Source organism: Mytilus trossulus, chromosome 11, assembly GCF_036588685.1.
Source record: "Mytilus trossulus isolate FHL-02 chromosome 11, PNRI_Mtr1.1.1.hap1, whole genome shotgun sequence".
Lineage (NCBI taxonomy): Eukaryota > Metazoa > Mollusca > Bivalvia > Mytilida > Mytilidae > Mytilus > Mytilus trossulus.
In genome coordinates this window covers 39,640,732-39,662,336 of record NC_086383.1, presented here as the reverse complement: position 1 = coordinate 39,662,336, position 21,605 = coordinate 39,640,732, and the positions used below count along the sequence as shown (strand labels likewise).

Genomic DNA, 21,605 nt, shown 5'->3' with positions numbered 1-21,605 from the left:
AAATCTTATGACAGGTCTTAAGACGAATGCTTCGTAATACCGACCCCTGGACATTAACTGTATCAAAAAAGGAAAAACCCACTAACATGAAGGTATGATAAAAAAAGTTATGAAAATATTATTGAGGTTAATAACATCTGTTGCAATAAAAGAAAAATATACTTAGTTTTCTATTTAGTAAAAAGTTAAAACAATTTTTAAGCAATATTTTGTACAGGTAATAACATGTATGAGGTACTTTTGTACATGTTATAACTTGTATTTTTGCATTATACAAGTTATAACCTGTACAAAATCGCAACTTGAACACGACATATATTGAAATAACACAGCTAAGTACAAAGTAATAAGATTTGTTATAATATCACTATGTAATGTTTTATAATAAGTAGACAAAACTAGTGCAACAAATGCTTTTTATAGAACATTTAAACCTGACATAAAAAAAATGCATATATTATATTATACACAAAAGCAAATCACAGTAAAATACAAATAATATCAAATATTGATTACGTATAAATAAAATCCTCGCCAGATTTGCACATGTGACAGCATTTCAAACACCGTGAAAATCGATGAACAAGCAATAATAATAAATTATTTTTAATCAGCAAATTAGGAAGTCAATAGGAAATGAACAGCTAGCTTCAAAGAAATAAAATCATCAAACAAAACAACTAAACAAAACAAAACAAAACAAAACTTGAGGTCAATTGAGTGTAACCTTAGATTTTAAAAAGGTAGAGAACTAAACTTAATTTACGTTTTTTTTATTAAGCCTGCCAATTGATATTTTATCGTGTGTTTTTCTATGTTGTGATGTTGTGCTATTGTTTCAGAAAAAGGGAGAAGGTTTGGTTCCATTAAAACGTTTACGTGTTTCTCGTTTCACTTTTTTGAATATAGATTAGACCGTTGGTTTTCCCGTTTGAATGGCTTTACACTAGTGATTTTGGGGCCCTTTATAGCTTATTGTTCGATGTAAGCCAATGCTCCGTGTTGAAGGCCTTACATTGACCTATACTTGTTCACTTTTATAAATGGTTATTTGGACGGAGAGTTGTCTGATTGGCACTCACACCACATCTTTCTATATCTAATTACGGTAACTGGTTAATAAAAAGGATAAAAACAATATGTCTTGATTGTTAAAGAAATATTTTGATAAGACTTTCCATAACCAGGCTGAAGCTAGCAAACCATAGCCGAAGAAAAGGATTTACTTCCTCAATTAGTTTCATTATCTTTTGAAGTGACACATAAAAGCTATTTTCCTAAATTTAAACTAGATGTTGGCATTTCTATCGTTTTTAGTTTGATATACACCCTCTATCAACTTTGAATGAATTAATGAAATAAACCCTGTCGTGCAACTTTTGCTTCTAGACAATATCAAGTATAAACTGTTTATTTTTAGATCGTTAAAAAAATTAAAAGAAGAGATAATGTGCCAACGAAAATTTAACAACTGAACCTATAGCGATCAGAGAGCAGAAAACAGCCATGCCAAATGTCACTAATGTGTCCTAAATGCTGCAAGAAAATCTGGGATCCAGTGTCGAACTATGGCTAGCCCCTTAACAATAGTGTATTTTAGTCAAGCAAAATGGACGCCAGACTTATTAAACACCGAAACAGATCTAGAATAATAAATCAAATTTAAGAAAAACACACAGACCAGCAAGGACTGGAGATTCCAAACCTGGGACAGGCGCTAAAATGTGGCGGGTTCAAACGATTTTTGTGAGATCTCAACCCTTCTCTTTAACTCCGGACAATTTAGAGTAAACAAACTCACAGAAAAACGCACAGAACAGTGTTTGTATCTAAAAAAAGATCAACTATATTTATGTTTTCTATTTCAGATTTAAATATGTCATACCAAACAGTTAATGCGAATATTGATTATTGGCCAGATGATTACGATGTTAAGGCGTCAGCGCAGGCAATATTACGTTTGCGCATTTTCTATTATTTCAATATCGACGAAGTAATCAATGGTGTTCTTTTTGGTGAGCATTGTCAACCACTCAACCCGTCCCAGATAATAAAGCTTATTCGCATAGCTACCGACAGCAATATGCTACATGAAGCAAGGCTTTGGTGCGAAGCATTATTACGCAAACTTCAGTTTTCTTCACACCTGGACGAATATGTAAATGAAGTTGCAATTTTAAGGCTCCTGGCAACTATTTTCAATAAGGTTAGACATATGTATAACATAGAATACATTTTTTTTTTAAATATCTTAAAATGATTACAACTCTTACATGTACTCATGCCTTATCAAGCGTACGATTGTACGTGTATAACTATGAGATTTTATTAAACTTAGTTTACAACAGACAGTCAGAATTCAGTTAACACTTGACAACTTGGCCGACTCCGTTCTGTAAAAATAGTAGCTCATTTAATTACTAGATGATTACTGAGTATTTCGGATGCATTTTGAATATTTCGCAAAATGTTTCCCTATAATGCTTATACAGGCACTAAAAAAACATAATATAAAAGTATATAGGTACGTTTCTGCAAACCCCAGATCGGCCCTTGTGTATGGGCCACATACACATACATCTATATATGTATGATTCTTAATAAAAAAAAAGTCATAATAAAGGGAAACTCGGATTAAAGGACTGCAACTCAATTGTTATCAAATTCTTGAACATAGGAAGGTCCATATGTATAGAAATTCAACTATATAAATTTGAGTTTTGTTAACCATATTCCACTTGTATGTATTGTAGGCTGGTATGCATGGGAGAGCAGCGAACATTTTGGTTCCTTTAACTCAGTCAGGTAAGAAACACATAGGATATTTTTTTCAATTTGTCATGTTGTTAGGTTGCTGTTTCATTGAAACACACAACTGTAAAGATTTGATATTTTCCTAATTCATGCATTATATAAAAAAAAACTGATGTTGAAACGATTGCAAATCAATATCGATTGATGTTTTTTTTCATTATCCAAAAATTATACAATTTTATAAGAAAAACATATTTTTACAAGATTTTATTATTTTTACAAGTGTTGACACAGATGAGTGTGGATAGTATGTTTGGATGTTTGACAGTGTCTTATGATGTTGTTCTATTTTTTTCCTATATGGTGTTATTTACTGAGCATAAGAAGTGTTATTCTAATTTTATTAATTTTTTTTTTTTGTTCAAGACGGGCATGGAGGAGACAGTAATTACATTAGTTACCAAATGATTATGATATAATATGTTCTACATCTTTAGTTTTGGATACATTTTGTAGCTGGAAGAGCAACACATAATAGGTTCTTTTTTCAAGTGTTTTTTTTTCTAAATGGGAAATGATATCTAGTATTGAGAACATGACATAAGGAGCCTGTAGTTCAGTGGTTGTTGTTTGTTTATGTGTTACATATAAGTTTTTTGTTTATTTTTGTAATAGAAATAAGGCCATTAGTTCTGTCGTTTGAGTTGTTTTACATTGTCATTTCGGGGCCTTTTATAGCTGATTATGCGGTATTGGCTTTGCTCATTGTTTATGGCCGTATACGGTGACCTGTAGATGTTAATTTCTGTGTCGATTTGGTCCCTTGTTGAGAATTGTCTCATTGGCAATCATACCACCTCTATTTTATATGTATTTGCTTACTATTGGTATGGTTCTATTTATATTACTTTGTGGTGGATCGTTAGTATCATTAGTTGATTTTTTTGGTTAAAATGTCGAATTGTTCCTCAGATTAGAATACATCTATTGGTTTTTAGTAATGACAATGCCTGCCATGATGCTTGGGGAGAGATGATCTAGGAAATAAACTTCTGTGTTGATTTTTAATATAATATATTAAATTATATCTCCTCCAAAGCTGGTCGAAGCAAAGAAAATAAATTGACCAATATGAAAATGATTTCAACAAAAGAACCTTTGTGAGCATGCTTCAAAGACTCATAACTGCTCTAAAAGTAATCTGATAGAATTTCAATCATGTCAAGCCAATATTATCAACATCTACTTTATTTTTATAATGAAGGAATTCTTAATTTAAAAGTTCAATTGTAGCTGAAGCAGAAAACGTCTGAGATTTTGAAGAATTTTTTTTATCCTCATTGCTCATTCATTCCATTTATTGAAATGGCCTTAAGGTGGTACCTATAGCTAACACTTCAGGGAGATAACACTGTAAAATCAGCAGATCTTTTTAATGACGTAGTGTTCATAAGGGAATATTAAGCTTCTCAATGATCAAAATAAGTGTTTGTCAAACTGCTATATAACCAATGTAATTTTTCTGATAAAACGGTTGGTTCAAATTTTTTGAAATGTTTTAATTTTTGTCAAGGGGTCAAAGTAAATACTTTATCAAAATTTTAAGAAAATTAAACGAGCCAAATTATTTTAGTTAAAGTGTTAGGTACCACCTTCAATAATTTACATTCCTTTTACTAACGAAGTCAATATCTAAAGTGAGCTCGTATCAAAATTTAATTATTATAATGAGATGCTAATTTTGTTATGTCCCTCAAATGTGTGTATATGTTCTAAATTGGTCAGACAATACTTGGTCATGTTTGATGAAGATTTTAAACCCTTCAGCTACGCCTTAGGCGTTTCATCTTCATAAAACATGACCAAGTATTGTCTAGCCTATAATTAACAGGTCGTGGCGGAAATATGTGTCTAATGTTGAGCGCTCGAGGCGGACAGCGTTGTCTAAAGTAAACCTTAGTATTCACGATTTGACCTAGTTCCTATTGTATTCTAATCTCCTGTACCATCTGCATCACGTGTACATTTGTTAAAGACTGTACGTTGCCCTAGGACCATAGCTAAAGTGCTTAAATTAACGCCATTTGGTCTCTGATGGATAGTTATCGTATTGGGTATCATACCACATCTCCGGATTTTTATATAGGGAATTATTTAAGTTTTTATTACGAATTTGCGTTTAATTACAAACGGATGTATTTAGCAGATTAGAAATTAGGACACAATTCTTTGTTCTATTTTGATGAGAATAATAATTATTGTCAAATATTGCCGAGTAATAGATTTAAAAAAAAATTAAGATAGGCAAAAATGCTAATTGCCGTTCTGAAATATAGAAAATAGACAAAAAACAAAATAAATAAAGACTGGAGAAATGAAAAAAAAGTAAATGGTTTTACGAAAGAAAGAAAAAGGAAGAAAGAAACAAGCCCACAAACCTCCTACATTTTTTTTTTTTTTTTTTAAGATATTTCGAAAACTTTTGTAAAACGATTCATTTAATTAGGTAAAATAAAGCTTAAAACCTCGTAACTTTTTTTGCATTAAGAAGTGAAAGTGGAAATGGTTTGCCATATGTCTGTATTATTTAGGACACAGCGAAATTGATCGAGAGTATGAATTTTACAAAAATAATGTGAACGAGACAAGCGAGCCACCTGATATACCATTGATAACGGACGAGTATGATAGCCAGTATAAACAGCTTTGCAGGGAGAATAGAAAGGTATGTATGTAAAATGTATGGTTTTGAGTATGGTTTTTCCTTTCTGTATTCGTAAACTTTAAAATAATTTCCTCTTTTCCTTGTGATTTTTGCCCGATATTCCTTAATCTTTATATTTAGTGCCCTATATTTTCTATCCATTACTCTGCAGAATTGGACCATTTTTCTGTTAATTGTTAACCCAACCAGACCCTCATACAGAGCCAATTCACATTAATGAGATACTCACAGATAACATTAACGAACATTACATTTAACAACACTACGGGCGTCACATGTAGAGAGGAACTGCGCATCTTTCTGTAGCACCAAAGTTCACCTCCGGTTTTTTAGGTGATGTTTTGTTAATGTGTTTGTGCTTGTGTCGTTTTAATGTTTGACATTGTTTGTTTTTTCATTAATCTCATATAATTGAATTGTTTCTTGATGTTATATTTGTTATTCTCATGGAATTTTGTCTGATGCTTGGTCCGTTTCTGTGTGTGTGTTACATTTTAGTGTTGTGTCGTTAACGTTGTTCTCCTCTTATATTCCCTCGGTTATAGTTTGTTACCCCGATTTTGTTTTTTGTCCATGGATTTATGAGTTTTGAATGGCGGTATACTACTGTTACGTTTATTTCTTGGCATTTGCTCTCTCTTCATTTTGATATACAGCAATAACACGATGTTTGCTTATTCCATTTCATAATTAAAGCATTTTCACCAATGACGTCTTTTTCAAAAGATAATGCATGAATGATTCATCAAATAATATTGTGAAATAGGAATAAATCCGTGCAGCATGTCCTGCGATTCAATTAAGCATTGAAAGTTTCGATTTATTGCTGAAAAATTTATTCTTCGAACTTGTTTTTGTGCAGTATTCGTAGAAATTAGTTTTAAAATGTGTGAAAAGTGGTTATGAATAAAATATGTAATAGTATTTTACCAGACGTGTATTTAAAAAAAATCTAAATTAATAGAAATAATGGGGTTACTGAGCATTTTGTTAATACTGCATAGCCAAGGACAAAAGAAGATTGGTTTCATATTAAAAAATGTTAAGGGAAGGACGAACACGTGATATTATGAACACTATAGATTAAACTATTATGTATACGAATTTTAAAATTGATACCAGAAGAAATTTTTACAAATTGATATCAGAAGAAATTTTTACAAATTGATATCAGAAGAAATTTTTACAAATTGATGAATGAAGAAGTTTGGTAAACGAGTTGTCTTTCTTGTTGTAGACGCCAAAGGAACTATCAGAACTCTACTGTTATCTAAGTAACACATCAATACCATATTATAAAGGAAAAGTAGAACTTGTTAATCTTCAACCAGTAATATATTTATTTCACGACGTTATATCCAATGATGAAGCAGCTCATTTTCGAAACGAGGCAATGAAAAAGGTACGTCGGCTTTGAAACGCATGATATGCTGTACAGAAATAAAAAAACCTTCAATCAGAATTATGTCTTTTTACGTGAGTTTAACGTACTAAATAGAAATGTCATATTATTGAAATAGGAATTAATATATGAAATAAAAAAAAATATATTTCAAAAAATCAAATTCCAGCTGCTCCAACAGAGAAGACAGTTCAAACTTTTCAGAAAACACGCACCCTTACAAAAATCAACAAATCAGTAGTTGATATAAGAAGACATTTTTTTCTCCAACATTTATCCATCCACACAAGGAGCATCGTCTCCTTCATTAAACGTCTAATATTAATCGTATTAGTCAATGATGCAAAATCGTTGTGTCTGCGCCTTTTAAATTGTAACTTTAAATTTTAATATACAACTGATATAACACACTATATTTTAAACAGTTTGAAAGGTCAGTTGTATTAGGCGACGATGGCAAAGGATTTAGAACAGACAAAGTACGAGTTAGTCAAACGTAAGTCAAATTAATTAGATTTTCAAATATCTTCGAAGTTTGTCATATAAAATTGAGAATGGAAATGGGGAATGTATCAAAGAGACAACAACCCGCCCATAGAAAAAACAGCAGAAGGTCACCAACAGGTCTTCAATGTAACGAAAAATTCCCGCACCCGGAGACTGAATTTTCGGCTTTCCCTTGACACCATTTGCGAGTATGGTCTTGAGGAACTATGATAGTGCATCGGAAGGAGACAATAAATGGCCGAAGCGTGTTAAGAGAGAGCCATACTTTTTGAATATAAAAAACACCCATTTAGATTTCAAAAAAGAGCAGGCTTATGCCGCTATATGGCAACAATCGTACCCTTATATATAAGTTGCAATAATTTGTTTCTCAATCCTCTATTAATATATATATGTTTACATTAAGTTAGACCTATTAACACTTATGGTATGCAGTCGAACCCCACACATAACAGGTGCGTTAAATTCCAATGTAAATTGACTCTGAGACTACTATAACACATTGTTAAAGTAATCACAGGTTGCCGAGGATTGCAAGTTTGCCTGCAACGGGTTTGTGGTTTTGACGGACTTTCCTGCCTTTCCAACCGATAAAAACTGACCGTCGTTATATAGCCGAAAGTGCAGTTAAAACCGATTGATTTGTCAACCAATTTTGTATTGGTCGGGAATTCGGAGTGACCACTTATACTGATGTAAGGGTTTTATCTTTTTTTTTTTATCACTTCAGTCTTTTTATTAATTATCTTTTTAGCAAAATATTCTCGAAAGATCCAACAGGTCTTACGTAATGCTCAGAATTTAAGTTTGAAAGTATTCTTATATCGTGTCGTGAAAACAAACATGACCACCTTTACTTGATGAAAGTATGCTAGGTTCAATCAAAACTTTCTTGAATAGTCATTCTAGTAGTAGTACAGAACTCTTTAAAGTTCTGCTGAATGTTTTATTCAGACTCAAGTGTTTAGTATAAGTTTTATGAAGTTTTTATTTTTTTGTGAAAACTTTAGAGTCAATGTTTATTTTCTTACCAAAAAAAAATTATGAAAATTAAACGAGCCAGCTAAATACGGTTTGGTTCACCTTAAGTTAATCAAATCAATTTTAATTGACAGAGCATGGTTGTTTGACAACATTGGAATAGTCAAGAGAGCAACACGAAGAGTTGGGTTGCTAACAGGTCTAGTTACAACATCGTCAACAAATTCAAGTAATGCAGAACCTTTCCAGATAGTGAATTATGGAATAGGCGGGATGTATAATCCACATTTTGATACATTGAATTCGGTAATTTGTATTTATTACCCAATATACCTAGATAAACATTGATTTTGTTAATTAGCCCTTATTTAACATTGACAAGAGCTCGAGGAAGGTATGAGATATAACAAAACAAGTTTAACCCCGCTGAATGTTTACGCCGGTCCTAAATCAGGAACATGTGGCCTTTATGAGCCCATTTTCGTTGCACTAGTATAAGTTATATTTTAGGGGCTAGATAAAGCTCGTTCAGGGGTGCGTTGTTTTCTCCCTATGTTTAAGACACATTGGTAGCATTGGTATGTTATAACCAGGAGATCGGTTACTTTATTAAGATTTTTGAAATTTGAAAATAGACAAAATTTGTGTTAAAATATACACTGACAATAGTTAATTAAATGTAAATCCAGAAAAGCGCTTCGGACGCATGAAATTACTAAACGTGTTGTTTTCAATTTTGTACTTGTGTATAATAATAAATGATTTCTGTTTCATTTAGGATGAACGATTACGAAGTGTAGTTGAGGCAAATGGTCTACCTGAACTCAGAGGAACTGGAGACAGAATAGCCACGTGGCTATATTATGCAAGTTTTGTTTAAATTTTGATTGTAGACAAATATATCCATTTGCCCATCATCAAACCTGAAGCGCCTAAATAACAAAAAAGTTTAGAATTTAAGAATTTAAATATCATTGTCATCTTTTCCCTGATCAAGCGAGGTTGTTAATATGAGTCCCTTAGTATGCGATATGGGCTACTTAGTTTGAACATATTTATTTATAGTGCATTGGGAAACAAGTATTGCAACTTTTATCAATCATATTAATCCCTTTCCACTTTGGGGTGCGAGTGCTGCCTTGAGGCGGCATTAGTCTGATTTTTTTTTCGTAATCTACAAGGGTGTCTTCAACGAGAAGAGATATGACTATTTCTTAACACGGGTCAGTCATTTATCGTCCCCTTCCGACGGATTATCATCTTTTCCTCAAGACCAAACGATGCCAAGGGAGAACCGAAAATTCAGTCCCTTGGCTACTTAGGTATTTTTATATCAGAAAATGATTGAATAAAATATTTGTTATCTTTGAAAAAAATAAAAAAAAATATAAATATAATTGTCATTGACTGTCTTTGTTTATTCCTACTTTTTGAGTTCAAAAGCAGCATTTTGACATGAGGGGCGGATGCACTGGAATGTTTTACCACCTCTGAGATATATTTTCATGTTCACCTGCTGTTGTAATGTTGCTACATTGGAAAGGAAAGTTCGCACAATAGAAGCTAAATTCGCCCCTTTTGTCATTACGCTTTGTTCTCAACCTACCCTTCTTGTCAAGTTCTAGATGTTAGCTGAAAGTCATGATATGAAATTATTAAATGCAAAAGTCTGCATATGAGCCTATTTACTGAATTTATTGAACATTTTAATTATTGCTTCATTCATGTCCACCTTACCCACAGAATCCTAATCAAAAGAATGAATTTTACCGTGATTGTGTCTCATCTTTAAAATACAAATGATGTCAATTCGCTCATTCATTTTAAAATGAAATAATGATTTAAAACAATAATCCAATGACACCAAAACAAAAATGTAAATTCTCATATAAATTAACCAGTTATCTTGTCCACGATTATATAATAATACATATAACAATCTATATTAAGTAGCGTTTATAGACTTTAACAGGAACACATTTTTACGGGATTAGTATGTATATCCTGGCGTGCATAACCTATTTTTAAAAATGGTTTTTATGTTAAATGATTAACCATATTGCCCGATGTAACCATAGTTATATGCAAAAAGGTAGATTTACTGCAGCACTTCTGTGAGTTATTATTGATATAGTAATGATTAAAAATTAACTGTTTAATACATTTCAAATTTTTAGAATAGTAAGGCCTTTCTAGCGTAGGAATAGATTACCTTAAGGTTGGTGTAGTGGCAAACCCATAGTCCTATGGCCTTCAATTTCGTACTTAATTTGGCCTATTTTACTTTTTCCTTATTCGTGCGTCAAAGATGAGTCTATTTCAGACGATCCGCAAGTCTGGCTCAAATTCAAAATGCAATCCTGGTATCGATGATGAGTTTAATTATATATTTCATTTTTAGTTAAGTGATGTTGAAGTTGGCGGAGCTACAGTTTTTCCAAATATAAATACCCGAGTTCCTGTCATAAAGGTAATAAGTTTGTAAGCATTTGATCCTCCTTATTATTGTTGACCATTACAGTTTCTGCTGATTTATTCTATCATTATTTTAAAACAACGTAAACAAGGGAGGAATAGATGTTATGCGTACACGAAGAAAAGGTCGAAAATACAGACCAAACCGTTTAAAATTTTCATTCATCACTGCTGAACGTGGAATGCATTATATCTAGTGACATATGAGTCATACAAATTAAAGACAAATCAGCAGTTTTATCGAATTAGATATTATAAAAATATAGCCTGAGGTTGATACAAGGATATATTGACCTGAAAGAAGTATGTTGACTGAGGACGAAGTCCGAGGTCGATATACTTCTTTGGGTCGTTATATTCTGTATTGACCTCATACAAAGGCTATATTTGTTATATTATTTATTTCAGACCATTATGCATATTTGTATAAAAATCGTCATTTGATCTTGTATGAATTTTATAATCATATCTCCTTGACAATAACAACATATTAATTGTTATTTATTTATCTGTTTATTTATAATTTTTTTTTGAGATCTTATGTATTTGAAGATTTTTTTCGTCAAATAATCGATCACAGATATATCATTTGTTTCAAAACGTTTAACTATATCCTGAAATTCATTACATGACGTCACAAAGTAAATACGTTTTTAGATATTCTAAAAATACCCGTGCAATATGCTCTGTGCAATATGCTTTTTGCTATCCGCCGTTTTCTCTGTACCTTCGGAAATATAGTTTAACATGTGACTTTCCCTAAACGAATCAAATTTGTTAAAATATACGAATTAATAATATTACCAAATATCATAAATATGTTTTTTTTTAATTACATAACCAAAATTACCGAAGATTTGTGCAGGCACATATAAAAATAATCACGGGATAAGTTAAAATGATAATTGTATAAATTAAGGTTATCGAAGTTAATAAAAGACTCCTCATATGGTAATGAATTAGGTCGAATTTCCCTTTGGTATCTTTTGTCTCCTTGGTCATATAAAAAGTACAGTTTGTAACAATTGTTTACTGATTAAAAAAACAACAATTTTAAACTAATGAGCCGATATAGACACCGAAAACAGATCAGATTATGTGACTTGTAATCGTCAATCTGCCGAACAGTTGAATATGTACTGAGATAATATTAAAGTTGTAGCTTCAGAAATATAGGGATAAAAAAAAACCTGTAGAGCCTCTTTTAAGAATGTGACATATCGATTAAGACTATTTAACGAAGTCAATGCTCTTCAACTTTGTACTTGTTTGGCTTTATAAATATTTAGATAGAGCGTCACTAATGAGTCTTATGTAGACGAAACGTGCGTCTGGCGTACCAATGTATAATCATGGTACCTTTGATAACTACTGTAATAACATAAGCAAAACGACGGGTGCCATATGTGGAGCAAGATATGCTTACCCTCTCGGAGCACCTGACATCAAACCCTGTTTTTGGTGGGGTTCGTGTTGCTCAGTCTTTAAATTTCTATGTTGTGTCTTCTGTACTATTATTTTTCTGTTTGTCTTTTTATTTGTTAGCTATGGCGTTGTTAGTTTATTTTCAATCAATGAATTTGACTGTCCCTCTGGTATCTTTCGTCCCTCTTTGAAGACAACTGTGTTTTTTTTCAGGGAGCTGCAGCTTTCTGGTATAATTTACTTCCAAGGGGGCAAACTGATAATAGAACTTTACACGCAGGATGTCCAGTAGTAATTGGTTCCAAATGGGGTAGGTACTTTCATTTGTATGAAAAAAGTAGAACATCAAGATTATTCTCCTTAAATCTGTACAGGGAAGTTTTAGCTAGCTCTAATTGTATATAGTTTATTGTTGATATTCACCCCAATTTGTATCCAGTGTTAAATTATGTATGTATATGACATAACTTACTTGGTATTCCTAATTATTGGCAGAATTTTATACACATAAATAGTATACCTAAAACGAAAGTGATATTTTTCATTTACCTGTAGATATTATGAAAACCGGCTTTTTCAAAAGTGATTATTTTCGGTGGTGTTTAGCCATGGCTTTGGTTGGACTTTTTTGTTTGCTTTTTTGCCTTGTATGTTTTTCCCTAATATTTTATTAACTGTGCATTGACGTGCTTGTTTTGTGAATAAACCCATGCGCTATATCCAATAACATTTGTATGCACATGCGTATATTGACTTAGCGTTTTCCCCAAGCATGTTCTTTGAGTGACGCCGTTGTCTCGAAAATGCCCTAAATACTACAAAACTACAATAAAGTGTAGATTGCATCAATTATTTCTTAATTAAAAAACGGGCGAAGTCCATTAAACCTGCCAAATTCAAACTTTAGACTAAATCAACTAATATATATAACGAATAACAAAGAACTGTATTTTTCTGTCTTGGTACAGGTATTGTATATGACAGTATATCTATTGATATTAAGGGACAACATATGATATATGGTGATCAATAAGATTGAAATCCGTATCAACAGTAAATTGGACAATAGATAAAAATTACAGAGAACCCAGGGAATAAAAAAATATAAAGATGAATTCCTTATCTTAAAAACGTCAAAATTATAAAGGTCAAAGTACAGAACAAATTTAAAACGTACACCAAAAGTAACAGTATTACAGTTTATGTGAGCTTTATACATGTAACTCAACCAATATTCGTCGATCTATCACATACAGTTTATATTTGGATACTCTTGTATCAATCATACATTTCTGATACAAAGAATAAACATATCGTTATCCTCTATCATATTGATTTATTGTTAAAATCTCTGAATATGAAAATAAACGATGAAACAGTTGATTCACAAAAGACATCTGAGGCTCAGTCAACCGTACGTATCATTAAATAAAAAGAATAAAATTATAACTTAACTATTAGACATGGGACTGTAAAACAGAACATACCAACAACAAACCACTGATTCCTAAAAAGGCTATACATATATAAAAATATCTACAAAGACACACAACAACAATCAACACTTTACTAGCTATTTCATTTCATGAATACACAAAGAGGTCATCTGTATCGTGTGTTTAAAGTTTGTTTTACATTGTAACAATATTATAGTTGAACCTATGCATGGATGTACCATATTGCAAAACCATGTAGGTTTTTGGCATTCTAAAATTAGATATCAGCATTTCATGAATAGAAGGAGCTGAGTTGAATAAAGCACAAACAACAACAAAATAAACCCAACTAGAAGTGTACTTGTTTCCAGCATATCAAGCTCTAAATGACTCTTATTAATATATATAGAGCTAGACCGAGTGTGTTGAGTAAAAGTATAAATCAGTTTTAAATATAGTAAACAAGTCCTACCAATGAACCACCAAATTCTCAAAACGTATTTAAAGCTCTTCTATTATATTTTTTCAGTTGGAAATAAATGGATACGTGAAGCTGGACAGATGTTTAAGAGACCGTGCGATCTTCATATGTAACGATCATTGTAACAACATTCATCACCGATGTTCCATATTTGCATCAATTGTTAAGAAAACCATACATTTTTTATACTGTTCTTTGCGATATTTGTTCATGATTTGTCATCCAACTCGGTATTCAATCAAACTTTCACAAAAACAACATAATTGATCAAATGAAGGAAACACATGCTGAACAACAGATATTTTACTTTATTTGAAATAAAGAAGGAGATAGAAATGCCTGGATGTATCTATATAACATACACGAATATTACATGTTCTGTGTAATTTCAGAATACAATGTGTCCTGTTAGTTTATAAATAGAAATACATCGACTTATGTGAAAATATTGAAAATTTCTGTACTATAAAACCCGATCATTTAACAATTATCCTAAATTGATTTATCTTTTAGCTTGTTGAAAACTGTTTTATTACAACGATTAGAAATATTAACATGAAAATATCTGGAATAAGATACACACAAGAATGGCATACGTTAATGATGTTTTATGTAAGCACGACCGACCGTGTCCAATTTGATTAGTTAACAATAGTTTAATATTGTAAGACAAAACAAGTAGCCACAATATATTAACAATAACAGGTCTGGGATTTATTTCATTATACATAACCAGAGAGATAATGCGATTCTGTTTTACAATCAAATAAAGGTGTCGATATATTTCCCTGCATTTTTATTTTTTTATGTGTTATGTTTCTTTCCCTAATGTTCCGTTTTTTTTTGTTTTTTGTTTTGGTTTTTATTGTTTTTTTGTTCCATGCTTTATATATATTTATGTTTTCATTTGTATTTCTTTTTCTTTTCTTCTTTGTGTTATTTATTATTTGTTATTTGTCCTTTATTTGTTTGTGTGTTTGTTTGCTGTTTGTTTTGTTTTGTTTTGTGTTTTATTTTATTATTTTATGTACTTGGTGTTTACCATGTTAAAATTTTTTTCATAAGAATTATCCCTAAATACTTGTTATTCGATGTACTGATAGATAGTTTACGTCCTTTTAATTGGATAAGGACCATGCTCCTGATACCTACGTTTTAATTTTTAAGAATAAGTTACTTAATGGCAATTGTGGAACGACTATATTACTCAGAATCAGAAATCAGCTTATCAAATTGTTGGATTTTGTGATTCGAGCACACATTTGGTACTCCGAAGTTTTACAATTGAAACCCATGGTTCATTAAGTAACTGAGTCGTATTTATTACAACTTTAAGGTTGGATGAACTTTGCAGTTAGAATATGTTAATTGTTCTTCTTCTTAAATAAAGGCAACAGTAGTACACGTCTTAAACAATCCATAAATGGACTAAGATTAAACAAATCCGTGTTAAAAAAATAAAACCAAGGGAAACACCATTAGAGGTAAATAACGGAACATCAGAAACACTAAACTGCATCAAAAACAAATTCCAACATACATCTAAACAGCCCTTATGATAATAGCTGCTATTATACTGACTTGGTACAGGATACAATATTAAAAAAGATAACTTTCAATGAATGGAGTCGATGTATTTTTAAACAAGTTCAGATCTTTATGATTCTTCTGCTGGTAACAAGATTTTGGAAAAGGAACTGTTTACAAGAGGTATATTAAAAGAAAGACAAAATAAAAATAAAACGACAAACCATTTCAGAGACAAGTTGAGTTAAGTTATAACCATGTTGAAACAAATGAAAATATATTTGGCTATTTTGGTTTATATAGCTTATCATTCATTCAGTTGCTTTTATTTGTTTGCTTTCTACATTATTTTGGTTTGAACATTTCCGATGAAGTTGAATCTAAAAATATCGCTTCAGTAAACGATACTGTGTATGGATTAAGGAAAAAGGAATACACATATATTTTATTTTAATAGATATAAGAAACTGAATGGGACAATGAGACACCTCTGCATCCAAGTCACAATTTGTAAAAGTAAAATATTATAGGTCAAAGTACGGTCTTAAGACTTTATTACTACATTGGATTTTCTACTTCTACGTTTGTTTGTACCAAATATAAAAGAATTTGTTATTAGATAGTTATGTATTGCGTGTTTATAGAGTACAATCATTTGTTTGTTTGTTTTTATTATTTCTCAGATTTATGCTCAATGATATATGACAAAGAGTACAAACAAATGAATAAAATGGTGTCATTTCGAAATTCTACCTGATAGTACAATCTTTGGTTGTGTAAATAGATTCAATTGAATTGTTCTTAATGACTACTTTAATGATAAGTGATGTTGAATAGTTTTGATATTAGCCGTTTCAACATGACAAATCAATTAAGGATTTATTGTTTTACAGAAACTTTATGACACATTAGGTGAGGTGTATAATTAGAATTGTACATTAGAAAATTAAAACTTGCAGTAACTAAGGCCTTGGGAAAATGCATATGCGTAAAAGTAAATACTATTTCATAATTCTTCATTCAAATTTCCAGTCATATCATTTAAAAATGTAATTATTATTCAAAACAATTGAATAATTTCCAGTGAGCTTGAATACTGAAAGACTTTAAAGATGCAACACTTCTGTTTATCATGTTTATTTTCTAAAGTATTAGAAATTTGGAATATGACTACTAATTTTATGCTAGTTGTCATTTAAAAAACAAACAACACTAAATGCCGTATCTGTAAATGAACTTGTTGGATACCTCTTTTTGATAGATTGTTGGTGTTTTAACGTATCTCTCATGCGCCACGTTCGTTTTGGCTTTTTCGTGACCGCCAGTTTTTGATGCCAGATGAAGCCATAGTGCCTAAACAAAACCAACTAACTTCGAAAGAAACTGACAATCCTAGTCAATTAAGATTGGTGTCGAGTACACCCACACAGGCGTGAATCGAACTCACAACCTCAGGGTTGACTGACTAGTGATTAAAGTTGTAGAACTACTTTGACCACCGAGGCCTTTTCAATACCGCTGATCTACGAGAGATATCTAATTCTTCGTACTCAGTTTTCCGGAACTATCATGATTTACAACATAGTTTTCTGAAATAATATGTTGTTAAATTTATAAAGTATTCAGAAACTGTGGGTCAAACTACTGTAGGCAAAGCTTACCTTTGCCAAAGTGCGATATTTATTTAGGCCTTTTTTGGTCATAATGCCATATTGCCATATAGTCATTTACTCCTATTAAATGAGACAAACCATTGTCTTACAATATATTGATTCCAGCAGTCTTAATGAAGATACTTCCGTAAAAGAAATTTCGGACGCACGACATTTGTTTTAGTCAATTTTCATAGAAATTTGATAAAATAAAACAAGTGATATCTGAATATTCCATCTATTCGTTTGTACAGAGACAAGAATTATTAAAGGAAACTCCTTGCTAACCATTCTTTTAAACTGCCCTTAGATAAAGTTTGTCACACGTTGCACTTTTAAAGGCCCCTATACAAATTTTATTTTTTAAATGCGCAAGTTAACATTTCTATTGTTGCTTTATTGACGTTTGTCAGTATATTACGAATATACCTAAAAGGCACTTTCCTAATTATTCTAATATCTCTTTCATCCTACGTGATATGTCACTATCCCCGAGTGATATAACAACATACAACGAATGGAAATATCAAATAATATTTTAATTATAAAATCAGATTGAAAATAGTAAAAAGCTATAACGGTAATACAACATCGTGAAAGTGATTGCAAAATGTATTTTGCAATATATTCGAGGATTCCTTTTGCCTTAAATTTTTTTGCTGGGCCGGTATTTTCGTACGTAGCATTTTTAATGAATACAGTCATACTACTTGTGCTATTTGATAAAGAAATTAAAACACCTTCAACTATTCTGTTACAAGGACTAGCAATTGCAGATGGATTAACATCGATTTGCATTTATGGCTTCGAGCCACTGTTTAAACATTTTTATGAAGAAATTGTAAGTTCAAATAAAAGCAGCAATTTTGCGATATGGTTGGACAGTGAGAATTCAAACAAAACATTTTCGATGAGCGGAGTACAGAAAATAGTGAGTCTTAAATATCCATATTGCTTAGGACATTACTGGTTATCCCAACTGGCCGAAACTTTTCACATGGTTTCCATTTTGATAACAGCTTCCATCGGAATTCAAAAAATAATTGCAGTTGTTTGGCCAGTATGGTGTAGGACAACCGTCACTATCAAAAAGTCCACTTTTCTTTGTTATTCTCTTTTTATATTTTCAGTGGTAGTTAACATGCCGAAGTTATTCGTTGTAAGTATTTACTCCGACAAGAATGACAGCACGTGTATATTGTCAAAACCAGTATCATTTTTAGAAAAGTACGTTTTGACTTTTCATCCTATATTTTATAGTGTTATTCTATTTTTCTGTATGTTAGCTATGATCGTATCTACTATTTGCATCATATTCAAACTATGTAAAAAACGAAAAATCAAAATGCATACAACTGCCTCAAAATCCGAAACAATGTCTTGCTTATTAACAGTTTTCGTGATGACAGTGTTTCTATTGTCAGAGATACCAAGACTGTATATCAACACTATCATATTTACGACATATTATTCCGATTTAGCCGAAAAGAACATAGCATGGAGCAAGGTCAGACAAGAAATACACAAGAAGTCATCAGAATGCTATCGCGATGTTGAAGATAATTTCTTAATGAAATTAAAGTCAGATTTTAACTTTTCAGAATCAGCTTGTTTTAATGCATCTGACAGATTACAAAGTTACATACCAATTATTGATTCACGAATAGATAGACTAATATTCATCAACAAGAACTATGGAGAGACATTGAGCTTAAAGTTGGTTAGAGTTTACCAGAGAATCGTGGATAATATCATTACACAACTATCTGCAGTAGTGATTGACAACTTACGGAAGAGAATTACAAAAATAGCAACTTTTTTAATATGTAACAATGTTATTGACCAAGTGTTGTTTCTTTACATTAACGAATATCTTTTATGTGATGGCAGCGTTGTAAATGCTTTGCATGACGAGTTCCCTGCTCTTATATTGGGAATTACGCCATACAGTGAAACAGTGAACTATTTACTAAACATAACATGGAGACGTAGTTACTTGACTCTTGAAACTGTAAAGATTCTCACAGAGGTACTCAAATTCTGCACTGTATTTGCCTGTGCTTCTAATTTCGTCATCTATATTGCTATGAGCAGAAAGTTAAGAGATGCATTGTCAAAGAAACTCAAATATTTTAAATGTTGGGGGAATATTAAGGAACCTTTAAACTAAATATGTTTAATTTTGCAATATAACATATTATACACATTGGTTTGCAATTTTTATGTTTTTTACTTAGTTTGGATGATTGAACTAGTTATCCGGTGAAATAAATGAACAATTACTCTTTTAATAGTATTGCTTTGATTTTATTGGGTGAGTTTCGTGCGCTTGCCTATGACCTCAAAGCTATATTTTGCGTTTTATTTTGTTTTCGAGGCTCCACTTCATATTTTATATGGCATTCCAACTGTTTTAATTCATGCGCTTATGAAATGGCGAGTCTGACGAAGACGAAAGCACATTTGGTGTTAAAATTATAAGCTTGGTATTTTTGATAAAATTGTTAATTGCAAAGATTACCACCGGTTCAAAATCAGCTAAAATGAAAAATAACCAGTTGATAATGCATCAAAGAGATATCATCCTTGAATGATGATTTTCATTATTAAACACATAATCTCGAAATTTTTAATAATAGTTAGAAGCTATAAACAGCGATCATGATCAGCAATTAAAGATCTATTAACAAGGATGACTTTAAAAGGAAGAACTAAATGCGAATTCTTATTACTTATTCCATGATTTGTCTGACATCGATAAGATTTATAATAGGTATAAAAAAACAAACAACAATAATTGACAACACGCGGATCTATGAAAAGGCTGATAAGATGGAAACCATTTCATGACTCAAATCAAAATCTGTATTTATCAATAACCATTTTGAAGATCGAGATGAGCGGCAGAGCCACCTTTTAACATCTTTTTTTTAAATATGTTATATATTTTTTATAACATGGATTATAATATATAATCGAATTCTTGTTCGTCATGCTAAGATGCCATCATAGTGCACAGTGCAAATGCAGTTACAAACAATCTCTTTTGAAACAGAATGTAAGTAGTAAACTATTTTCTTCTCTCGTTGGAAAGCCCTTACATCAAGAATTCAGACTGCATTATTTTGTTATGAACAAATGTTATGTATGAATACATGATCATCTGCAATTGCAGTCACACTGAAAAGGTTCATAGTAAGCTAAAACTGTTATTAATTAACTACAAGTTTGATTCACTAATTTGACCCGTCGTCTGCATTCGTTAAGTACTTTAGTAGAAACAATTAGAATAAGATCAATTACCAATTGGTTCAATGTGCTTTAGTTTTAAGGTGTTGGTGGAAGAAATTACCCCAAAAATAGTCGATATTGACGATTTTTAAATTTTAAATCGACTCTCACAGTTAAGTCTGTTTTAGTTTAATTAAGCTTCAAATGATAAAAAAAAAACTGAATTTAATAAAGCTTTGTTGTCTAGAAATAAATCGTAGAACACTTGACCATTGACAGTCAATCAATTCACTTCATTAATTGTATTTGATTAAATTTCAGAATTCAACGTGTTTAAGTACTGTGGATTCATTTATATTTTATGTTTTCAATTTTCGGTAATTCCGTAAAACTTGCATTTTCGTTTATATTTGATTTAGTGGTTTTGCCAATCCCTGCTCATAAGGCTTGTAGAAATTTGGCAGTCTTTGATCATTTCAGTTCATGGTTAACCTAGAACCCACGATCATTGGTATTTAACGAATATAATGAATCGCCAGTATAAGAGTTCATACATTGCATAGATAAATATGCACTGCAAAATAAACAACGTCTTTGAGATATTTTTCAGCATGTATAGTGAAAAACCTTTTAAATTATGTTTCATGACACCATTAACGGAGCTCGGGTGACATATTGTTATTCTACTTTCTTTTTTTCTTAATTTTTCTTTTGTTGACCAGCTTATATATCGGAATTGTATAAGCCAATTGTAATGGAACTTTACCATAATGTTAACCAGCGTGTGCAGATTTGCAGTTGGGGTATTTCATTTTCAAGATGTCCGTCGTTCCCATGAACACAGCAAAAAGTCAACAAAATACATATGCTCCGAAGTTAATGAAACAAACTTCACACAAATATTGACCTTGGAATTTCCAAAAATGGCGGAAACAGTCAAAATGCTTCAAAATCAATGAAACTTTGCAATAATGTTAATTGACATGAAAAGATGCCCCTTTTGCCGTTG

At 31.5% G+C, this 21,605-nt stretch overlaps 1 protein-coding gene across 1 annotated transcript; it reads left to right on the top strand.

Annotated features, from left to right (window-relative positions):
- Nucleotides 1-1,874: 1,874 nt before the first annotated feature.
- On the top strand, nt 1,875-14,346 carry LOC134690041 (prolyl 4-hydroxylase subunit alpha-1-like). Its single transcript, XM_063550013.1, has 10 exons — nt 1,875-2,206; nt 2,754-2,805; nt 5,346-5,479; nt 6,717-6,881; nt 7,307-7,377; nt 8,504-8,675; nt 9,148-9,243; nt 10,771-10,839; nt 12,483-12,579; nt 14,235-14,346. The coding sequence occupies exons 1-10, from the start codon at nt 1,877-1,879 to the stop codon at nt 14,297-14,299; spliced, it is 1,251 nt and encodes a 416-aa protein (XP_063406083.1). The 5' UTR covers nt 1,875-1,876; the 3' UTR covers nt 14,300-14,346.
- The last annotated feature ends 7,259 nt before the right edge of the window (nt 14,347-21,605 follow it).

Coding starts and splice junctions, on each gene's coding strand:
- LOC134690041 (XM_063550013.1), top strand. CDS start 1,877: ATGTCATACCAAACAGTTAATGCGAATATTGATTATTGGCCAGATGAT. Junction 2,207..2,753: donor TGGCAACTATTTTCAATAAG/GTTAGACATATG, acceptor TATGTATTGTAG/GCTGGTATGCATGGGAGAGC. Junction 8,676..9,147: donor ATTTTGATACATTGAATTCG/GTAATTTGTATT, acceptor TGTTTCATTTAG/GATGAACGATTACGAAGTGT.